Source organism: Diceros bicornis, chromosome 31, assembly GCF_020826845.1.
Source record: "Diceros bicornis minor isolate mBicDic1 chromosome 31, mDicBic1.mat.cur, whole genome shotgun sequence".
NCBI lineage: Eukaryota > Metazoa > Chordata > Mammalia > Perissodactyla > Rhinocerotidae > Diceros > Diceros bicornis.
The window spans coordinates 18,361,064-18,385,838 of record NC_080770.1 but is presented as its reverse complement, the minus strand read 5'-3'; the positions used below and the strand labels follow the sequence as shown (position 1 = coordinate 18,385,838).

At 36.3% G+C, this 24,775-nt stretch overlaps 3 protein-coding genes across 3 annotated transcripts; 2 read left to right on the top strand and 1 right to left on the bottom strand.

The window, feature by feature from the left end:
- Positions 1-3,100: 3,100 nt before the first annotated feature.
- Positions 3,101-4,172, top strand: LOC131395658 (olfactory receptor 5M10-like). Its single transcript, XM_058527509.1, has one exon. It carries the CDS (start codon positions 3,225-3,227, stop codon positions 4,170-4,172), a length of 948 nt encoding a protein of 315 aa, XP_058383492.1. The 5' UTR covers positions 3,101-3,224.
- A 6,343-nt stretch (positions 4,173-10,515) lies between these two features.
- LOC131395383 (olfactory receptor 5M11-like) lies at positions 10,516-11,499 on the bottom strand. The gene has a single exon (XM_058527281.1). The coding sequence runs from the start codon at positions 11,497-11,499 to the stop codon at positions 10,516-10,518; it is 984 nt and encodes a 327-aa protein (XP_058383264.1).
- Positions 11,500-23,181: 11,682 nt separating this feature from the next.
- On the top strand, positions 23,182-24,261 carry LOC131395657 (olfactory receptor 5M5-like). The gene is given in 2 exon segments (XM_058527508.1): positions 23,182-23,470; positions 23,473-24,261. Coding segments are annotated over 2 exon segments (939 nt in total). The 5' UTR covers positions 23,182-23,203; the 3' UTR covers positions 24,145-24,261.
- Positions 24,262-24,775: the final 514 nt, after the last annotated feature.

Below are 24,775 nucleotides of genomic sequence, written 5' to 3'. Positions count from 1 at the left end.
CCTATTTACTACTTAAAACTCTTCATCCAACTAATTCTCCTTCTTCTGCTGCTTCTCTCTTTCATTTTCTTTTTATAATTTTATTTATTTATTTTTTTCCCCCAAACTCCCAGTAGATGTATGTCATAGCTGCACATACTTCTAGTTGCTGTATGTGGGACACGGCCTCAGCACGTGTAAGCATGAATGATGAATCTGAACCCGGGCCGCCAGCAGCTGAGCGTGCGCACTTAACCGCTAAGCCACGGGGCTGGCCCTCTCATTCATTTTCTTTTTTTATTTTTTTATCCCAACTTCCTTGATACTAGAAACAAAGAGAAGAGAAGAGATCAGAGATAAACAGATTTCTTTCTGGATTCCATCCTTGATGTAATAGTTAAAAATTTTCCAGGTGAAGAAAGGGTTTGACAAATTAAGCTTCAATGGTTAACTCTTGTCCTGTTTTAAGTATGGGAAGAGCCCTGATAATGTTGTGCCTCTGTTGTTGTTTTTATTCATACCTCAGTATTAATCATCCAGTGAATAATTTGATCTGGTTGACTCTGAGGAAAGTGAAACTTACCTTTAAATCAAATTTATGCAGGTAAATTTACTTACAATAAAATATAATAATTTTAGTGCAGTTTGACAAATGTGCTCAGCCATGAAATCATAATTCAAGTTGTCAAGGCTGCTGTGCAGGTAGGGAGAGGGGGTGGGGATAGGGCATATAAAAAGGACACAGAGGCCGCCCGGTGGCACTAGCGGTTAAGTGCGGGTGCTGCTCCGCTGCAGCGGCCAGGGGTTTGCCGGTTCGGATCCGGACGCGCACAGATGCACCGCTTGGCAAACTATGCTGTGGCGGCATCCCATATAAAGTGGAGGAAGATGGGCACGGATGTTAGCCCAGGGCCAGTCTTCCTTAGCAAAAAAAGAGGAGGATTGGCAGATGTTAGCACAGGGCTGATCGCCTCACAAAAAAATAAAAAAAGACACAAAGCTCACACTTTTTAGCAACATTGTGGCATGTTTACTTGAATAAATGGATTAATTTTCCTAGAACTGTTGCAAGCCTTTGGTAAATATCCAGGGTTCTCAAGAGTTGATTTTGACAACTTTTGCCAGTGATCTCATTGCTTTTTTGGAGAAACAGGTTTTGGGAGGTCATCACTCTGCCCTTCGGGAAGTTAATCTCTCTCTATATATGCAATGCTTTTGAGATTCATTTAACTTGTATTGGTAGTTTGTTCATTTTTTGCTGAGGGATATTCCATCATATGGGTATATCACAATTTGTTTATCTATGCATTTGTCAACATATATCTGAGTTTCTTTGTGGGTATACGTCTTCTTTTCTCTTGTATGAATACATAATGCTTACTGGGCTATAGTTTTATATGACACTTAACTTTACGAGAAATTTTATAAGGAACAACCAGTTTTCCAAAGTCATTAAATTATTTTATACGCAATCAAGTGACATATTATGAAATTTACAATTACTTCACGTTGTCATTGTCTATCTATTTCTTGCTAATCTTTTTAATTCTTGCCATTGATGTGACTTGAAGTGGTATCCAGTTGTAGTTAGAATTTGCATTTTCTTGACAGTTATGGTTGTTGACATTCTTTTCACGTGGTTATTGGCTATTCGCAAACCTTCTTTTATGAACTCTCTGTTCACCTCATAGACTTTTTTTTTTTGGTTAGGATGGTTATATTTTGAGCAGTTTATTGTGGAAAATCTTCATGTATTCTGAATACAAGTCCTTGTCAGAATAACTGAATGTGAATATTTTTCCTAGTCTGTGGCTTTCCTCGTCTTTCTGCTCCTCAAATCTCTCACCTGCTGTACCTTCCTACTCCTCACTATCATTAGATAACCTCATTTCAGTGTTTATAGAGAAAAATTTAAGCTTTTTGATTGGGATTCCCTGTTCTTTACTATATTAAAATTGCAAAACTTATCTGCATGTATTTTCCTCCTTCCATAGTATTAAAAGTGATGGTTAAATTCTTTACGTGTGCTGAAGATCTCACACACAGTACCAAGCAGTGTCTGCCAGAGTTAGGTAGGCTTATTGGCCTCAAAGGAGAATCTAGTTCCCAAAGCATTAAATTAAGATTATGCCCTTGACGAACAAAGACTATTTTAATTGGTTTTTAAAATTTATTTAAAAAATACTCTATGGAATATACTTAGCAAATACATTATAAATCTTCCCACTGTGCCTTTACAAAATATGGTAAATCAGCTTTTACAGGTAGGTTATTTTCTACATTTTTTCGCAAAAATATGTTTTGTTCTTTTGTGTGGAGATTAGTATCCTCTAAATGTGGAAAAAATTTCATCTAAAGCATCCTGCCATCATTTTCTTCATAATACTTGCTTCTAACTGACATGATGTTATAAGGTTTTATCTATGTGCTTAATATCTGTTCCTCCTCCTACAACATGTGCTCCATGAGGATGGGGAATTTGTTCACTGCTGCAACTACAGATCCTAGAACAGAAAAATATCAAATTTTGCAGTGTACGTGAATAAATGAGTGGGTAAATTTATAAAGCAGAGAGAACAAGTCTTCGTTCTGTACCTTCTGAGCCATATATCAAGAGTTAAATTTCACTAAATTCAGTGTCCTCTTTAAGAAATTAAGTCAGACGACTACAGGTTTCAAGAGAAAATGCTGTGCTGAACATTTATCTTCTATTTTATATCTGAAACAATAGGATATCACAGCACAAGAGCCCTAGAAATCCAACTTCCTTTGTTTGTCCATTTGAATGATGTTGATAATGTGCTGCTTTTCCTCTCTAATTTTCATTTTTTTGGCTTTTTTTCCCAAAACATTTGGAAAAAATATCAAATATGAAGTTCCCCAAGAAGACAGTTATAAATGTATACATATGTACATATAATATGTAATATTATAGCATATTATCTATTAATATAAAATACAATTATATGTAAATACACTATATATACATGAGAGAGAGAGTGGATGTGTTTGCGTGTTTGAGATGTATATATATAGAGAGAGAGAGAGATAACAGAGATAGAGCGTGAAAATATTTACATAGAAATCTTGATGTGTTTGTTGAAAAGAGAAGAGCAATTTCCTCATAGATGAATAGATCAATGAGTAAGTGATAAAATGGATGGAATAAAATAATAAAAGCAGAATCTGGATCAGACAGAATTCCTCACTTTCTTTGTCACTGTCAGTTTTCAAGGGCTAAGAAAATGTCTTCTCAAAACCACACTCTAGTGACGGAATTCATTCTCTTGGGACTCACAGAGGATCCACTGCTAGAAAAGATCCTGTTTGGGGTGTTTCTGGTGATCTACCTAATCACACTGGCAGGGAATCTGTGCATGATCACGCTGATCAGGACCAATTCCCACCTCCAAACGCCCATGTATTTCTTCCTTAGCCACCTCTCCTTTGTAGACATTTGTTATTCCTCCAACATTACTCCAAATATGCTGCATAATTTCCTCTCAGACCAGAAGACCATCACCTATGCTGGATGCTTCATGCAGTGTCTTCTCTTCATTGCCCTGGTGATCACTGAGTTATATATCCTTGCTTCCATGGCAGTGGATCGCTATGTTGCCATTCGCAGCCCTTTACATTACAGCACCAGAATGTCCAGGAACATTTGTATCTCTCTAGTCATGGTCCCTTATACTTTTGGCTTCCTCAGTGGACTCTCTCAGACACTGCTGACTTTTCACTTGTCCTTCTGTGGCTCCCTTGAAATCCATCATTTCTACTGTGCTGACCCTCCTCTTTTAATGTTGGCCTGCTCTGACACCTATGTCAAGAAGACGGCAATGTTTGTAGTCGCTGGGTTTACTCTCTCAAGCTCCCTCTTCATCAATCTCCTGTCCTACCTTTTCATTATTACAGCTGTCTGGAGGATCCGTTCTGCTAAAGGCAGGCACAAAGCCTTTTCCACCTGTGCTTCCCACCTTACAACAGTCACCATATTTTATGGAACCCTCTGCTGCATGTACTTAAGGCCCCCATCTGAGATGTCTGTAGAGGAGTCCAAAATAATTGCAGTCTTCTATACTTTTTTGAGCCCAATGCTGAACCCATTGATCTACAGTCTAAGGAACAAGGATGTGATCCATGCCATGCAGCAAAGGATTAAGGGAAATCTCTTTCATAAAATTGCAGTTTAAGCATGTGTTCATTTGTCGTTACTAAGTGTCTGTGATGACATGGTGACTCCCTTCAAAGAACAAACCTACTACTCTATAGTCATGATTTGTTTATCTTCATGAACTGTCAATGACATTAGCTAAATTCTCCGCAAAATTAATACCTTCAAGACAACTTGTTTTAATAAAAACTGTACTATTGAAATTAAACAATATTTTCTTTAGCAGAGAACCTCTAAAAATAAAATGGGCAGTATCCAATAATTCCATATAATACTTTAATATCTTTACTTACTTGGGGATAAATCTTGTAATTAACTCACTCTGATGGAAACACTGGAAATCCATCTTCTCTGAGTTATGTGATCTACAGAGCCATAGTGACATTCAAAGCAGGGGGATTAGTTTTGCACCTTTTTTAACTTATGAAATTATCTCTTCTTCAAGTGTGGTGTAGAACAATGTCTCTGGTGCCTGACTAATTACTGGAATCACCTCAGGGAAATTTTAAATACATAGATCACACATAGGTTAAAACATTTTTGAAATTCTCCCATAACCCGAATCATACACATCCTAAAAACTTTTTGTCTATTTATAAATACTGGTTATGATCCTCAGTTTTAAAAATAAACTGTCAACACCTGTTTGTGAGTTTCCAGGAATATGGATTGAATTCAAGCACAGTACAGTATAAAGCATTCTAGGTATACTTTTTATGTAGTAGCACTGAGTTAAGTCTAATTTATTAAGAGTTAATACAGTCTGTGAAGTGGCTTCTGCAACCTGAGAGGGCCCTGAAACAGTATATAGATAAGTAGGTGTTTACATATCTTTTTGGAGGAGAACACTCGATTCTTACTTTGGTTCATAAAACTGTCTGTGACATTATTCTCTAGATAAGTCTGTTCCAGTAGTTCTCAAAATTTCTATTGAGAAAATCTTCAGTAAAGAAGGTTATATAAAGAGATACATAAATCATCCTCATTAATCTATGCACTATTATTCAACTGCATATTGAGACGTATATTAAAATTTCTTTAAATTGTCTTAAATGTCTGGTATTCTAATATTGTGTGCCTTGATTTTAACTTAGACCGTGATACTAAATGTTCACATGAAATCAACTGCTATATTTACTCTGTGTTCAAATAATTTTCCAGAAAATCACTCAGATGACATGCAGTTTTAGAAAACTGAGCTCCATTCTTAAGTCTCAGTTGATTGAATAAGGCTGATTCTATCAAACATGTTCACTATAAATAACTGAAGATACAGACAGTGGTGAGGAAGTAACATTTGTCAGTGATGTGTCCTAAACCAATGGACAACTTCTGTTTGAATTTTCTTATATTTTTCTTAATAAATTGGTGTGTGTATATATTCTTATAATGCCTAAAACAAAATTGGAATCATTTGCCATATGCAAGTTTTAACATTGATTTTCACTTGAGAGTATAATGTTTGTATTTTCATATAGACTAAATATTTCTAGTGAACCTTATTTTCAATGTGGTATAATACACAAAATTAAATCATACTTGAAGTTAGTTACAAAAATAATACATAGTTGTAGAGAAGCAAATTGAAAAATACTAAAAGATTTTTAAATTTTGCAATAAAATTTAGTTTCAATTTTGGAATGAAAGTAAAATTTACTTGCAATCTCCAATTAAAAGAGAGTCGTTCTCTGCATTTGGTTAATTTTTTTCCACTTTATCTTGCAAACAATTAATCCATCATATTGACATATCCTATTGTTGTTATGATTGACTCGTGTATCTACTTCCATATCCCTCTTGTTATTTCTCTAGGATAGATTCCTAAATGTGGAATTGCTGACTTAAATGCTTTGAACACTTTTAAAGCCCTTGTTAAATTTTTCTATGGGTAAATTTTTCTTCAGAAAGCATCAACCATTTACATGTATGATTAGTAACCCTTGGAAGTAACCATTTCACTGTACTTATATTAATATTAAGAAATATTATTTAAGATAATTTGCTTCTTTATTGTCTCAACTGAAATTCTTAGACAAGGTTTCTATTTTAATTTGAACAGAAAAAGAATTGAAATATATGTTTAACAAATGAAATATATACATCAGCTGGATGATTACTGTTCATGTTGTTTCCAATATTCTTCACATGAAGAATATTTACATTTTTATTTGGAAAATTTTTGTCTCTTTTTGTTTTGCTTTGTGGATTTTCTCCATCCTAAAATTAAATAAGCAAGTATCTATATTATGTTATTGATTTTTTGTGGCTATATATTATAGGAATACCTTGAGTTATTCTAGATACAATTTTGTTGTATGTTGTACTATTTATTGTATATAACTTTTACTCTCACATTTTAATCCATTTCCTTCTATTTATTAAGCAGCCCTTTACTTTTCATTAATTTGTGATGTTATCTCCATTGTATACTGAATGAATCCATTTCTATTTTTTCTTTGACCAATCTATATACATATTTTAAACCAAATTCTTATAATTAATGTAGATTTAAAATGTTTCAATTTCTTTTTTTGTGTGTGAGGAAGATCAGCCCTGAGCTAACATCTGATGCCAATCCTCCTCTTTTTTGCCTAGGAAGATTGACCCTGGGCTAACATCCATGCCCATCTTCCTCTACCTTATATGGGACGTCACCACAGCATGGCTTGACAAGCGGTGCGTCGGTGCGTGCCCAGGATCAGAACCTACAAACTCCGGGCCGACGAAGCTATGCCACCGGGCAGGCCCCCTAAATGTTTGAATTTCTAGTAGAGAAATTCCATCTTTGTTATTTTTGCCTTTCAAATTTACATTAGGAGAATGAAAATCAGATGCATTTAGCTACCTGATATTTTTAACCCAGAAATTATGCATACAATAGTTCAATTTAGAAGAATATGCGCACATATACAATATCATATGTGGCGACACATCCAACACATATCCATAGTAAATTATGTGAAAAATGTGGAAAAATATTTTAGTATTAATTGTATTGTTATAGCTTGGTCCCCAGATCCGATGGGGAGAGGTATGGCACGGAGGCCACAGAGAGGACTGCTTAGGGCTGAAAGGTTACAGGTGAGTTAAGTATTTTTACTAGAAAGGTGGAGAGGTGATGGTAGCCTATAAATGAGGAGAAAAGCATACAACTTTGGCACATTAATGCTGTTTATTTATTAACAGTTGTACACATACATTTATTTTTGCACCATCCCAGTGTCCATGATGCAATATAATTTCAACAAAGATATCTAAATAGAGAATCTTATCTGTATCTGAATTTGCTTTTTGCCAACAACTATCCCCCAAAAGAACTGTCATGTCCACACATAAGTCCTCAACTGTGAGTCATTCAATCACTGAAAACAATCCTCAAAAACAATTTGATCAAAATTCAAATAAATATTAAACATTTCAATAATCAGAAAGAAATGTCTCTGAGCTTAATAGCAGACTGAGAAATTCCCAATGGAAAAGTTACTTCATTTTGACCACAAAATAATTTAAAATAAACAGCTCTAACAATTTGACAAAGATTTTGTCACACATAAGATAAAGTGATAATAATACTAAGATACAGCAAGTTTATAGAAATCAGTTGAAGCATAGAACAACAACATATAAATGCATTTCAAGGGCTATGAACTGAAAATTAATAAAAATACAAAAATGCTAAAATTAATGAATAAATTGTTAGTAATCAAAAATATGAATTGAAATATTATTCTGTCTAGTATCTACATTTAAGAGATTTCAAATAACTGCACTTTTATACATTGATGTTAGAAAAATAAAATTATACAGTTTCTCTGGAAATTCATCTCACCTTATGTTTTTAAGAGTCAAAAATGTTTGTACAGTTTTACTCAGGTATTCCAATTTTAAAAACGTGCTGAAGGTATAATAAGAAACTTGGGAGATTTTCCTAAGATTTTTTTTATAATTGAGGAAAGGGAAACAAGTGATATATTAACACAAGCAACCCTCGTTTTGTGTGGTGCTGGTAAACTGGACCATCTACAGACTGGAAATGTGTCTTTGCTTTCATGGAACCCAGTTTCCATAGCACTGTGTAAAGTGAGGACTCCTGCATTTAATAACTGGTTAAGCATAGGCAGTATGATGGCTGTAAATAACTAGAACCCCTAGAAGGGTGTGTTGGTTGTGACTCTAAGGAGAGTATGACTATTGCGTGACAAATTTTTGCATTAGAATGTTATACACACATTAAAATGAAGAAGTTCTCAGTTAAGACACAGGCAAATTATTTTATACTGCTTTTTATGAAAAAGAAATGGTACAACAATATATACATTATGCTAACTTTGTAAAATACTAGGATTAAGGAAAAGTGAAACTTTATATCTGTGTACCAATTCCCCATGACAAACAATTATTGCTTTTATAATCAAGAAACAAACAAACAACAAAGTGCATATTTCCAATATCATCCAGATCCCAGGATATAAAATTAAAAGATCTTTATTTATTAATGTTAGAATTGGAATATGAAAGTAGGAAAAAGTAGGGATTCAAAACCTGTTCCAGGGGCCGGCCTGGTTGTGTAAGCGGTTAAGTGCGTGCGCTCCGCTTTGGTGGCGCGGTGTTGGCAGGCTCGGATCCCAGGTGCCCACCGACACACTGCTTGTCAAGCCATGCTGTGGCGGCGTCCAATTAAAGTAGAGGAAGATGGGCAGGGATGTTAGCCCAGGGCTAATCTTCCTCAGCAAAAAGAGGAGGATTGGCAACAGATGTTAGCTCAGGGCTGATCTTCCTCACACACAAAAAAAAATCTGTTCTATAACAGTATTGAATAGGATGATCATCTAGTTTTCTTCTAATTCCAAATTCTATTATTTTTCCTCCCGAAAATTATTGTGCTTCTGAATAGGTTGAGATCTTCAACGGTAAACAAAGCTGTACTTAATTGTTTGTTAGGAATGAGGGATGGTGTACGTGAATATCTCTATCTACTGTTTTTAAATCTGGAAACCTAATTATTCCTTTACTCAGGAAGTTTCCATCTCAAAAGAAAGTTCCTTTAAATAAAAGCTTTTTTCTTTTTCTTCTCAAACTTAAACATTACATCATAGTAGCTAGCATATTATGAAATTGAGAAAAAGTAAAATAAATTAATGTTAAGTTCTAATAAATTATATCTGCTGCATGAATGTTTTCTGTACTGAATTTACATCTACTATATTCACACATACACACAATCAATTGAATGCTTCCAATGCCTTTGAGGATATAGGGAAACCAGGGTACTCTTTTGCTGGCGGTGATTTCACACATTGCTACACGCAAAAATAAAGAAATATAAAAATAAGTAAGAACAAATCTCTGGAAATCTATCTTAATACAATAACTGATCAGAAGTAATGACTTATATGCATAAAGATTTTCCTAAAGAGGGAGAAATAAAAACTCTCCTAAATATTAAAGTAGTGATGTACTAAAATGTTTCACATCAATGTTGTTATATCATGCTCTCAAATAAAACCAGTTTCAAAGAGTATCAAACAATCTAGAATATGCTTATTCTACTATTTAGTTGTAAAACACTGAAAACAAATTCATTCATAGTAGAATAGTGGTTATTTTAAAATAGTTTGTGAGTAGACACAAAATGAAGGGTAATATATAATATTATAGAAAAAATAATTGTTAATATTGTAGGGACAAAATGATATAAACCTATTATGTAAGACATGAAAATTCTAAATCAGGAATGGTTATCTCCCATTAATAAAGGTATCTGTTTCGATTAAAGGAAACTAATGAAACAAATCCTTGGGTTATTAAAATGTAAAATATCAGGTTCTTTGTTGAAAAAATTAAACACATGTTTTTATATTCAAGAGAAGTAGACATAAAAATATGCCAAAAATGTATTGAGACCAAACATCCAAAATTAGAGATATGAGATTTTTTGACAAGATAATCAGCTTTCATAAAAGGAAACTATGTAATATATTGTACAAAAGTAAGTCATTATCATATCGAGGAAATATATTATAAAGCACTTTCTTTGCTGACAAGATGGCTCAGGGATGCTCAATACTGATGACCTAGGAAGTGAAAGGAGGAATTTATCTGCTAAATAACCAAGTGGAAATGAGTTCTTGAATGAGACTGAAAACATGACCCTGCGTTATTACAAACAACTGACTTCCACTCTTGTGTTTCCTATCAATCATCATTTCCAATTTCTTTTCCATTCATTTTTTCCATTAGACTCTCAATTCATGCCAAGCTATGCATACATAAAGAACATCATTCTTATTCCAGAGAATTGTATTCAGGCACCACCAACAAGGGATACTTTTTGATTGTTTTTGAGATTCTTTTTTTAGTATTCATTGGGAGAGTGTCAAAATGGAACTTTTCTCCATTATACCAAGTTTTCCCATAAACACTCTTCTCAAAGCCTGTTTCACATCCTTGTTCCTCAGGCTGTAGATAAATGGATTCAGCATGGGACTCACAAAAATGCAAAACACGGCCACAATTTTCCCTTGTTCAACAGACTGCTGATTTGCTGGTCTCAGATACAAGCAGAATAGGGACCCATAGAACAAAGTGACAGCCGTCAGGTAGGAGCCACAGGTGGAGAAGGCTTTGCGCTGCCCTTCACTGGAATGGATCCTCATAATGGTGATGAAAATGAAAACATAAGAGACGACGATGATGAGTAGGGAACCTGTGAAGTTAATCCCTGCAGACACAAATAGGGTCGTTTGCTTTATGTAAGTGTCAGAACATGTCAACATTAAGAGGGGAGGGTCAGCACAGTAGAAATGGTTGATAGTGTTGGGTCCACAAAAGGACAAGCGAGAGGTCAATATCACCTGCATTGTGCCCGCCATAGAACCCCAGCGGTAAGGGAAAGTGACCAGGCAGATGCAAAGTGGCCTGGACATTCTGCTGCTGTAACACAGGGGACTGTAGATTGCCACGTACCTGTCATATGCCATGGCACCAAGCATGTAATATTCAGTAAGGAGCAGAGTCACAAAAACAAAACATTGGATCAGACACCCCAAGTAAGAAATGGTTTTCTTCTCAGATAGGAAATTAACAAGCATCTGAGGAGAGATATTAGTGGAATAAAAAATATCCACGCATGCTAAATGGGTGAGGAAAAAGTACATGGGGGTTTGCAGCCCGGGAGTAATTCTGATTAATAAAATCAATCCAAAGTTCCCTGTCATGGTGACGACGTAAATCAGGAGAAACACCACAAAAAGGATGGGCTGCAGCTCTCGTCGGCTGGTCAGTCCCAGAAGAATGAACCCAGTTGCCTCAGTGCCATTGCATTGGGGAACTTTTTCTATCTTCATGTTCTCTAATAAAAGAAGAAGAATTGTTCAGGTATAAAGAGAGAAATAAATTGCATGCAATCCAAGAATAGACAAACTAAATGTACCCTAAAACATACAAGTTTTGAAGAGAGGTTTAAACAGGTTACTATTTCCCTCAGAGATGGAAGACTTTCCAGAGGTGCCTTCAGGTGGTCGGTGGTGCTGACTAAAGTGGACGTTGCAGTGGAAACATGTTTTGAAGGCCATGCACCATGCTTTGCTGGCTGCTTTGCAACCCCCCCCATTAACTTGGCTAGCACACACAGAATGTGTCTCAGCTCACTGGTCTCCCTAAATAGGCTATGGAGTCAGAACCCCTGATCCTCAAACACGGCTACCACTGCAGTGGATCATGGCGTAAACTGTTGATCAGGGAATAGGGAGAATGGATGAGTCTCTGTTTACTGGTTCCATCACTGTCAGCAGAGGCAAACCTTCTGTAATTGGAGCAGCATATAATTCTTGAGAGCCTATTGTGTGTTTATTCAGTTCAGTTTCTACCTCATTTCTTACTTTCTGTCAGTAATGAACCTCTCCTGGTCCCTTGGAGTTCTGTCCGTCCGTCTCCTTTGTTTTAAATCAACACCTGGTATCTGGATTGTTTCTTCACTTAATATGCCCTTTCCTCTTGGTAATCTCTTTTTATTGTACAGTGTCCCAATTTATTTTATATCTCATACATATTTAATATTACTATTTCAATTTATCTCATACCTTTGACTTCACATCCTTAATCTAAACTACCAGGAGATCTTGTTTTCTCCACCTTCAAAATATTGCACGTTGCATCTTAAAATAGCTTGTCAGCATTTCCTCTGCTACCAGTCGGATCTAAGACAAAATTATCTCTTGCCAAAGCTACTACAGTGATCTTCCTTCTTCCACACGGGAAATCCTCTATCTCCCAATGCAAGCCAGTGGTCTTTATAAACATAAATCACATCGTGTTACTGACTTGGTGAAATGGTCCAAGATTTTCCATCACACTTGGGCTGAAATCTAAATTTTCTAAGAAACATCGCAGAGCCTAAAGGACTTAGTGATTCCTTCCCATCTACCTCTCCAAACTTTTTGACCACTTTCTCTTCAGTCCTTCTTCTCCTGCCACATTAACCTTATAACTGTTTCTTGAACATGCTGAGCACATTCCCACCTGAGGGCCTTTGCGCATACTGTTCCCTCTGCTTAGAATGTTATTCCCTCAGACCTTTGAGTGACTCATTTCATTACATCATTTAAATCTCTCTTCTAATGACACCTCCTCTGAAAAGCATTGCCCGGCCATTTATCTAAGTTAGCTTCATTCCAAATAGCTTGTTAATCATGCACCATGATCTGTTTTTCTCATATCATTTATCAATTCTAAAATTATTATTTACACAAATAATTTTTATTTTCATATTTTTTGTCTGTTGCCTCCGTTAGAATTTATACACATGAGAGCAGGAAATTTATTTGTGCCATATCCCCAGACCTTTGGAACTTGGGCAGGTGCCTGAATCATAGGCGACACACAGTATCCATTAGTTGAATAAATAAATCAATGAGGTAGATTTGCCAACTCACATCAGTTGATTTTTCATGGTATGTAGATTCCTTACCTCCCTAATGTTACTAGTGGAGATTGAGTTAGTACAAGACACTCCAGCTGCCATGTAAACAATGTACAGGAGGGAGCACCGTCAGGGGTTCATTTAATAACACAAGCTAGTGAAAATGGTGCCTGACCAAAACCTTGATAACTGACATTTATAACTTGCAGGTTAGACTGTTGGAAACAGGTGGAAATTTACTGGGGACTGAAAAAAATGAGTTACCTTTAATTACTACAGCAAATTTTGCAAGGCCAGGAGGACATAGAAAGTACACACCTTTCAAAAATAATTCTGTTGCTTTATTAAATCATATATTCACAAATCTAACACTTAGATCCGTGGTTTTCAACTCTGGCTTCACATTAAGTTCAGGTGTGGGGGTTTTAAAAACACTGACATTTGGGTCCCAGGTGGGGCACACACGTTTGTACATTTTAACAAGCTTTCTACATCATTTTAATGCACAGCCAGGATGAAGCACTGAATGAGATCATTGGAACAACGTGTTTAAACTAAAGAAAAGAGTTATTATCACATGGTTTTACCCTCTCATCATTTATACCTTCCCCTTACGGTGGATTCTGAGGTATTGCGACAAAGTACCCTTCAGTATAGAACTTCCCGTCATTAATGTACACAAAATTTTTCTCCATTGGTTTGAAGAAGGAAATACCCTAGCCCCTAACTTTAGCTCTTATAGTACTCTGTTGTTTTAGGAAGCTTGAAAAGAGAGAATCTTTCTGAGAATCTCCATGATCCTATCTCAAGTCTTCTTGCACTCAAGAAATAGAAGGAAAAGGAAGTAAACTTTCTCATTAAGGATCATGTCATTCTATTATTTATTACACGTAGTCCAGGCTTTAATTTCTGGGATTCATATGGAGAAACACCAGTTATGAAAGTAGATTTAGTATAGTTATATTTCAAGTTATAAGCTGAAGTGAGGGAGTGGAGAACAACTTGTGTCTCATCGTTCTCACTAAAATATTCAGAGTTTTAAAAACTCTGGTGCAGATCATTTGTATTGAATGGTGTCTGAGAATGTTTCAGTCCCATCTCACATAGCATAGCTCACAATGCCATGGACTTCCACTAGATGGATACTTTCCAAATTGTTAAGATACCTTCTTCATTCAGTGCTTCTCTCTCATTCCAAGTGGAATGTGAGTGAGAAAATGAAAGGAATAAGGATATTCCAAAAGAAGGTGTTCATTAAATGTATAGGTCAAATAACAGAATTATTGAAAAGAGCTACAATTATGCTTACCGTAGGAAAGAACTAAAGATCTATCTTCAATGCAGGGGAAAGAAACCTAAAAATCTTTAAGCCCTATGCAATCTTTCCTGAGAACTTAGGCCAAATGGGATGGTTAAGTTGAAAGGTCAATAAAATCCATAGAAATGTTGGAAAAAGACACAAACATATTAGAGAAAACTGTATTCCCTTTGAACTAAGCAACGTAAACTTGTTTTGGTCATCCTGGATATAGCAACACCATCACATTTCAGTGTAAAAGTGAACTGGAAAAACCTAAGAGAAGCCCTTCGGATGAAGAAGGAAAAGTATTCACATTTACTTTTTTTTTTCTTTTCACCTTTAACCTTACACTCATTTAGCAAAATCTCTTTAAACTTTTAATAGTAAATGTGGGAAATTATTAAAAGCATATGGAGTGGGAGTATATTTTCTTGTGTCCATCTCTAAGGCTCTAGACTTGGAGGAGAAATACAAGTTAAAAGGGAAGTATGATGTATGGACTTTTTGAATTCCAACAATTGGCTGAAGCTCACCCTGTAAGCCTACTCTAAATCTTTGCTGTATTGTGAAATGGGTCTGTAACTAAGGCCAGGGATGCTATGGCACAAGGCCTGCCTGACCTCCTAATATATCACAAGTCACCAGCTCTCTTTGCCAGAAAGAGTCTGCAATATGTCTGCCTGTGATTTTGTCTTAATGTGGCAGTTCTTAGGGTCACTACTTATTCCATTTTTTGTTCAAAAGAGGAAATAATAAGAAATCAAACAATATTTCTTAGAATTATTGATTTTCAGAACTATCAGACTTACCTGTGGAGGGATAGTGATTTCTTAGCCTCCTCAAAGTTCCCCAAAGTAGAAGGATTTATAGCTGAATGGCTAACTTTGAGAGACTCATCCCTGAAGCATTCATCAAGAAGTCACCTTTGGGACATCATTTCAACTCACCCTGGAGGTGTTTTAATAGTCACATCTTAATGGATGGGATCCTAATTTATGGGTGAATCATTAGATGCACACAGTGTCTCTTGGTAAGTGCAAACACACATAGTACTGGTTTTGATATTGGGATCAATTCTAGGGCAGATATAAAGTATTCCATTCTTTATAGTGAAAAGATCTTTGCCATGACTCTGCTCATCATATCCTCAGCTGGAATAGTCTTTCCCTCTTCTGAATGCCCGTGGGGGTTTTCTTTGCCTGTCTTGTGGTACTTGACTCCTTTTATAAATCTATTTCTTTTACAGGATGGTAAGTGCTCTTAGGGCAGAATTAGTGTCATTTCATTTGATACCCCCTGTAGACATCGGTATAAAATTTTGGGTGCCCAGTTAATATTCAGTGAATAAAGAATTCAATGTTATTTAATGAATAACTAAACAGTGATGCTAGGCAGAGGATTGTGAATTAGCGGTCTTTCATGTAAACAGTAATTTATCTCATTTTCACTAGTAATCTAAGATCACTTCTCATGAATTAAATTCCAAGTTGCAGGGAATCAGTTTTTAGACTCTCATATCTAATTGAAATGTTAGTTTAAATGAAATTAGTTTAAATAGATTTATTAGCATGGACTGCTTATACAAAGCTATATTTAGTTTATGGTTCTTGATGTACATTATCTACCTTAATATTTTCTCTTTGTGTCTTATCTACATTAGTATTTGAAATCAGAGTAAAATCCTAGTACTTTTGGGCCAGGTTCATAGTAACACTATTATTATAAATAACCACAAAGATCATATAGTACTGTTATACCTTTCTTCTGATTAAGCCAATCTTCCTCTTCTGAACTCCATCCACCATTAATGCATGACACACAAAAAAAATGTAGATTATGACAGAGAGAGAGAGTAAAGAGCCCCAAGCCTCACCTTTTGGCATACTAGTGAGTAGATAGAAAAAAGTTAAAAGAAAATTTAAGGCCTTAGGAGATCTCTCTGAGATAGGCTGCTCCAATCTCCTTGCTGTAGGCTTTAGCTCTGAATCAACTTGTTGGGTAGCCACAGTAAAGTAAACGTAAGCATTTAAGCATTTAATAAAGTTCATCTTAATTAAGCCTTCCCACTTGGACTTGATTTAATACCCCCACAGATTCTTTAGTGTCCTTGTGGCATGGATCATACCCAAATTTCCAAATTTCCAGCATATCCCTAATGTGGAAGTATGAAAATAGCTAAAATTTGATGACTGGGACATGTTGCACCAGTGAAGCTGAGTACTACACAGCAGACTTCCCAGGCCAATTCTGAATGAATATGAGGGGCAGACATCAGGGGGTCTGTGGTTCCCACAAGAACCAAAGTGCAGCTGGGTCAGCAGGGAAGATGAGCAGGCTATGTCCAGCCAAGAGCAAGTAATGACCCCAAGCTGCACTTGTCATGGTGAACGACAGCAGAGCAAACGCTACCATGCAGATCAGAGAGAAGCACAAAGATTTTGCAAGCAGACCAAAGCCCTCCTTCCCCAATGATGGGAGACCTCATTAAGTTATAAAAGGAGAGAAAGGATTACAAGGTGAAGGACTGGGCGTTTGCCTAAAGAGAAAGATCAATCAAGAGAGTTATTTAAATTATTGACTGTTCCAAGTCCAAAGCCACTCTTTAAAGAAAGCCACACGTCACAAATCCATGTGATATGTAATTATATCTTGATGTAAGGACCCAGGCAATATGCTAATTAAAGATATTTTGTCATTACATTTTTTTCTGAAAAGATAGAAGAGAAACAAGCACAATATTTATTACCAGTTGCCATGAACATGCAAAGAATAAATAAAAGCATTTGTCAGATGGGCAAAAATCTTGCTAGTTAAAAAAAAAATAAAACAAACTTATATGCTCTCTTTATTTTTTCATTCTGAAAAAATGTCTTTCTGCCTAGTTGGTTAATTGAGATGGGTGAATGTTCTACTACGATAATTTATCTCATATTTCATAACACTTAGTCCTAAAGTCATGCTACTGTCAAATCCTTTGTTGAGTATGTTGGTTAGAAGAAATACATTAAAAAATTGTGTTTTCTCACCTAAAGTGATACATTATGTTCATTATAAAAATTTGAATTTGTTCAACAAATCTATGATAATCGGTCCACTGTTGATGACCCTGCAAATGGTTTTACAATCAACTTCAACATTGTAAATTCTGTATACATGCCTTTGGTAGCTGAAATTATTTCTGGATTTTCCTAAATTCAGATTGGACGAATAGAATGTATTGGTTTTATGGAGGATTCACTGTAGAAAACATACTTTGAAATCTTGTCTCACCGCATCTCTGCTCAGCGGGGTGGGGCACCTGTGGAAGAGCAGAGCACTTACAGAGAATGTAAAAAGCCGCATTTTCACACGTTCTTCACATCAACTGCTTGTAGAGCGAACACATTTGCAACTCTCTTAGTATCACAACTGCTATCACTTCTTGAGCGTTTACTAGATACCAGCCACCACTGTGCTAAGCATTTTAAATGCATATCTGTATTCATTTCCAGGGAAAAACAAAGTTTATTTAACTCACTATATCCTGGTGATAAAGATATTATAATTTATTTCTTACTGATAAAAATCCTCTAGCTTGGAGAAATTAAAAATTTTTTCCAAGGACACAGACAGAGGAAGATTTCAAATCAAATATTATTCTCTTAGATATTTCTGGGCTGGCTCTCAAAACACGCCAAACCATATGGGTTTATAAGGTGTTTAACAGGTAATTATATTTATGGGTAGCTATGTTTTAGACAGTTTTGAAAATGTATGAATATATAGATTTCTTATGGAGAAGACAGGGGTGGCCACTAAAAGATAATATAGTTTTAGAATTTCCAGGCAAAAAAGATTGTGTCTGGTACCGGGTTGATAGTGATGGAGGAGACAAAAAGTGGTAAGAGCCTATGAGTTGTTTCCCCACATCATGCACTTCCCATTTATAGCATTTCCCCAAAGTTGAAATGTTTATTAAAGAAAGTAATCAATAAAATTTTGTAAGATTTTAAGACAAATGACCTATCAATACTTTTGTGTGTGTGTGTGTGTGTGTGTGTGTGTGAGGAAGATTGTCCCTGGGCTACAATCCTTCTCTTTTTGCTGAGGAAGATTGGTCCTGGCCTAACATCCACGCCCATCTCCCTCTACTTTACATGGGATGCTGCCACAGCATGGCTTGATGAGCAGTGCACCAGTCTGCGCCCAGGATCCAAACCTGCAAACTCAAGGCGGCCGAAGCAGAGCGCGGAAACTTAACCACTATGCCACCGGGCCGGCCCCTATCAATACTTGCAAAGCATCATTGCAAGCTTTTCTCAAGTTCCTCTCTATTGCTGTAATTCCTTTCTCCTTCTCCTCCTGCTTCTTCATGTAGGAAAATTTGACTTGAGTTATTTAAAAAGTCATGGAGATGATATAGTCTATGAGAGGGAGTGGGAATGAGAGCAGGAAATCTAGGAAGACTCAGGGATTTCTGGAATGCATAAGCAGATAAAAAAGGGTGCCAAATGTGATACAAAGGATGGAGGCGGAGGCTTCTAAATGACCTTGGAGGGGAAGGTCTTAGAGGAAACTTTGGATTCTTCTCGCTATGCTCCCCACTTATCCCCCTCAGTAGGATGAATGGAGATGGGTGAGATTATGAAAAGGATCATTGCAGCTGCCTGGTTTTCAGTACAAAGCATCTGCTTCTCCTGTATGGGATTGACACACAGGCGTCAAACAGACATGCTGACTGGTCATGGCTCTGGAAAGGGAAAGAGGGAGCAAAAGCTATCCCACTGCTCTGCTTGTGTGGGTGACTTCAATTCAGAGGAAAGGAATAGAAAAGTATGTCTAAGCCAGATTTTCAAATCCAAGTTTCCCTTTGATAATGCTAGGAATTTCAATATCTGACTCCTGTGTGTAGTCCTCAGTTGATTCAGGATCCAGAAGGCAGATGCTTCATTAGTCCCTTCAAGCTCCAACAATGGTCAACCCAGAAATATCCCAAAACTCTATCTTAACTAGTCATCATTATTACAATAATTATTATTATAGCTATTACTTCCACTGCAACATTTATTTAAAAACTACTATGTGCTGCTCTGGCCTGAGTCAGGAACTTGGCATAAAACAAAATTCTATGCAAACAGTTTAACTGAAGAGAATTTGATGAAATGACAGAGAATACAAGCAAAGTTAAAGGAATCAGTCAACGCAGTTGAAGCGCCTGGAGGCAAATTGCAGAAAGCAATTTCCACCCCTAGTCCTGAAATGGCTGGGCAGTGGCATATGTCGCCAGAGCCCAATGAGAGCTAGAACCAGGAAGAAAGTCCCTAGCCACCCCAACACACACCTCTGCAGGAGTTTTCCCTGGAAGGTTGCAGCCACTCTAGCACCTTCATTGTGAAGCTGAGAGAGAATGAGAAGGAAACTGAGATACTTTGTTCTTTTCCTCCCACTTGTGACATCCTTGTGGTTTCTCCCATTGGTCAAACTCAGCTGAAAACTATACACCAAAGGAGCTCTATTGATGCGACCCCTAAGAGTAAAACTCCAGGTGGACAGAGCAAGGTAGAAAAAAAAGGCAATAGGGCTGGCTTGAGTAGGGTGACCAAGGAAGAATCATTAGCACATCCATGTTATCCACATATATACAATATTCCTGTAGTTATGTATTATTATTCCTATTGAAAAATAAGAATTGAAAATATTTATTGAAAAATAAAGCACGAGGCTCAGAATCTGTAAATAACTACTCCAAATTCAACAAAAGTTTATTCATCTTCCATTGGTCCTCTGGACTCCAAAACTTACTCTCTATACCATGCATTATTCTATCTTATATGTTGTAAACATGAGAACTTAATGTTTCCCCCAAGTCAAAAAATGTTAAGACATTCAGGAGTAAATTGAAATAAATGAATCCCATTGCTGCATCATTCTTCAGAGATTTGATTCCCTGATGATACCGGGGAGTGGGCAAAAATCATGTTCTCAATGAGTTAAGGATTTTCAATAGAATAAAAAGAGAGTGGTTGTTCATAGTCTGAGTGACTTTCTGCTAGAAATAATTAAACCACAGGGATTTGGTCCCTATATGACAATGACATTATAAGTTTTCAGGTTCTTTATACCCATGTTCTCACTGGGAAATCACTCTTATTTCACAGGTAGGATTAGGTATTTTTAAAATATATTTTGGGTTCTGAAATAAATATTTTAATCAATAAAAATAAAATTATGAGCTGAAACATATTCTGATGAATTAGCAAATATCTTGAATTAAATTCTACTATTCTCTCAGAGTACAAGTATTTACAAATGCACAGTGGAGTAGTATTTATCACGAAAGGGAACTAGACCAAAGAAAACATTCATTCCATCAATAATTAGTGATTGCCCCCATTTGGGAAAGCGCTGATCTAGGTGTCACTGAAGCTGTAGCTATAGATTAGATAAACTCCTTGTCCCTAAGGAGCTCACACTTTGATGTTGAGTCTTGTTTTAGACTAGACCTGCATTTTTCACCAAATTGTAATAGTAGCTACAACCTATTAAATGCTCAATACATGTCAGACATATTTTAAAAGTTTTATTGGGATTAGCTCCCACACATGAAGGAAGTTGCTATTAATAACCAAATTTTACGCATGAGGAAACTCAGGCACACAGAGATGAATAGCTTGCCCAAGCCACACAGCTAGGAATTAGAGGATATGGGATTTCCAGCCAGGAAGTCTGGCTGCAAACTCCAATAACTGTTACACTCTGCTGACTCTCAGGAACTAACCATGCTTACTCTCTCTCGCTTCATGAAGAAAAATAAGGGAGTGGTATTAAGTAATCTTTCTGACTCTTTCCCAGTTAACAATGTTACTCTTTATAATTATACACATCATATCATTTAGTGATCTGTACCCCCTTCATGGAGAACTGGCCACTTCTAGGTTTATAATCTTTATTAATTATTTAAAATTAATTCAAAATGCATTTCGTGAAGATGCCTTCTCGAAATTTCTTTTTCCATTTCAAATTGAACCACAACGATATGCCAAGGCGACGTGACACATGTTAAAGCTAAAGATCAATCTTCTAGACTCTTTGGGTGAATGGGTAGTGGCAGCAAACGTCTACATGAGAGATTCTCAAGGTGAGGTTGAATGTCGTGAATGTAAAGCCTCGGGTTTCCCAGAGCCACTTCTGTCCACATGCAAATACTTCTTGCTGAGGTCTCCATGCTCAAATTGTGTAGGGTGTTGTGTTCTTTTTCTTTAAAGGAAAGTTATTACCGTATAATTCTCAGTTAAATTATATGGGATGTTCATTGCTCACATTGCCTCATTTCTCCACAGTAAAAAGATAAGTGCAGATATTAATTATTTTGACTCTTGATGACTTTCAATAAATATATACTTATTAAAAATACCATCCCAGCACCAAAGAGAATATGTCTGTTATGACAATGATCTTACAAACATAAAAAAAAAGAACACAAAGTGATTTTATTGATTTAGGTGACTTGTCTTACATTTTTTTACCATAGTCGATAAGTCCAAAGATCTCTTGTGCAGAATAGGAAAATGCAATAACCAAGGAAGCTGGAGTGATGGATTTACAAAGTGCCTTACAAAGTAACCTGTTTCCATCCTTGGCATTGTAGCTATTAATGACAGTCAGTACAACGTTGTCCTACCCGGGTATGTGTTACTGAAGGAAAATATAGAATTTTCCATGAGGGTCTTTGTGGTCACTTTTATTCTGCCAAAACATTGGAGGATGCACTTCATGATGTCTTATGTACTGTCTCAGTTGTATGGGTACTATGATTGTTATTTCAGTATGACCTTTTACACGTTTTAAAGAACTTGAATTCATTTTATAGAGTTTTTCTCAATTTTTGCAAGAGTTAAAAAGAGGTAGAGTTACAACAAAATCATTATGATCTGGGGATATTTGTCAACCTTGTTTTTGTTATCATCTCCTGCCATACCAGGGAGCCCTTTAATACATTATTTTTCCCCTAATCGCCCCCAGTCCCAAACAATAACGTTGAATACCATTGATATATGTATGTACATATAGCGGTCTATATTTGTGGATCTATCTCTCTCTCTTTCTATATATGGGTAGATATATGGATATATAATTGATGTATTGTAAATATGTCTGTTTTTGTACAAAAACAGTAAGATTTTCTTTTGTGCCCCATGAACCAATTTTTTCTCTTTGGGTAATAATATACAAAACAAAGGAGATCCTGAGCTGAGTCCTAAAAGTTAAGGTAAAATTTGTTGATATCATGGCCACCTGAGGTAGACTAGAGTGGGGAAAATGGACATACATTTCAGGTAGAGCGAAGAGCTTGAAAGTGATCTTGAGTTTACAGGGGGGGGTAGACAGATCCTGGTTTTACAAGAATATATGCCATATATCAGTCCCACTGCCCTAAGTCCATTCAGCTCAGATTGGTCTCAATGACAGATGCTTTAGATACCATATCAAAAGGTATACCGAAAAACAAAAGATTACAATTTCAAAGAAAAACAATGTTTAAGGAAAGTGTTTGAGGAAATTGTAATTGAATAAATGATAAAGACGTGCAGAAGAAATAAAGGCTTTTCAAATATGAAAACATTTGCAGAAAAGCATTTAAAAATAGGACTGTCTTTACATAAAGGAACTCTACGTTAATTTAGATATTTAAAACATCAATCACACGCTTACTTACGTAACATGTATTTGCAAGTTTGAGAGAAGGGGAAGAAGTATTAGCTGACATGTTGAGGGTAATGGAGAAACGACAAAAGACAAATGCATTTTTATTTCCTTTATTTTAGACCTCACTTGAAGCCAAGCAAACACAATGTTAAAGAAAAACTACACAACAGTGACTGAGTTTATTCTCCTGGGACTGACAGATCGAGCTGAGTTGCGGCCTGGCCTCTTTGTGGTTTTCCTAGTCATCTACCTCATCACAGTGATCGGCAATGTGAGCATGATTTTGTTAATCAGAAGTGACCCAAAACTTCACACTCCAATGTACTTCTTCCTCAGTCACCTCTCCTTCGTAGATCTCTGTTATGCCACCAGTGTCACTCCTCAGATGCTGGTTAATTTTTTATCTGAAATGGAAAAACCATTTCCTTCATTGGTTGCTTTATCCAATTCCACTTTTTCATTGCCCTGGGGATCACAGATTGTTATATGCTCACAGTGATGGCTTATGATGGCTACATGGCCATCTGTAAACCCTTGCTGTATGGTAGCAAAATGTCCAGATGCGTTTGCCTCTCTCTTGTTGCTACTCCTTACACTTATGGCTTTGCACACGGTCTGGCACAGACCATCCTGATGCTCCGTCTCTCCTTCTGCGGACCCAATGAAATCAACCACTTTTACTGTGCGGACCCTCCTCTCCTAGTCCTTGCCTGTTCAGATACTCACGTCAAAGAAACTGCCATGTTTGTAGTGGCTGGTTCCAACCTCACCTGTTCTCTCACCATCATCCTCATCTCGTACATGTTCATTTTCACAGCTATTCTGCATATGCGCTCTCCTGAGGGGAGGCGCAAGGCCTTCTCCACCTGTGGGTCCCATCTGACAGCTGTCACCATTTTTTACGAGACATTGTTCTGCATGTATCTGAGGCCCCCTTCTGAGGCATCTGTGGAACAGGGGAAAATTGTAGCTGTTTTTTATATCTTTGTGAGCCCTATGTTAAACCCTTTTATCTATAGCTTGCGGAACAAAGATGTTAAAACAGCAATCAGGAAAGTGATCCAAAAGAAATTGTTTGCTAAATAAAGTAGACATTTTGTTCACAGATATGTAATAAATCTATATTATTTGACCAATTAATGAGCATTTTAAATTAACAAATCACTTTATTTTATTGAATATTTTTGTCTTTTATAATTTGCATATGAGACTTGGAAGAATGTGTCAAATTATTTACTAGTGTTTACAGTACCATCTCAGAGAATTAAAAAAAAAATGCTGCATAGAAAGTCAAAGACCAGAAAGCATCACTATTGCTCTGTAAAGTCAATAAAGACCAGATGATTCCATCCATAATACCCATACTGGTTAAAATGTGTAAAAGACAGAATTACCAAATGATGCTAAGACAAATATCATCCATTATATTTTTATAGTACTTAATGACTTCCAAATGATTTTCAATAAACTTGTCAACCATGTCAGGTGAATTTTTTTCCTTTTATGCAAACTGTATAGCAATGAAAAATCTATTGGTATCTCAGATTATTACTCTAAGAAATGTCTTTAGAATTCATAGGCTTTTCATGGAATGGCAAATTTCCTTTAGAAGACCTTTTTTCTTTTAACAATATGCATCCCCATCATAAAACTGGTTTTGTGGTTTCATCTGTTAATTTTTTATTATGGAGTGTTTCCAACATACAGCTAAAAATGC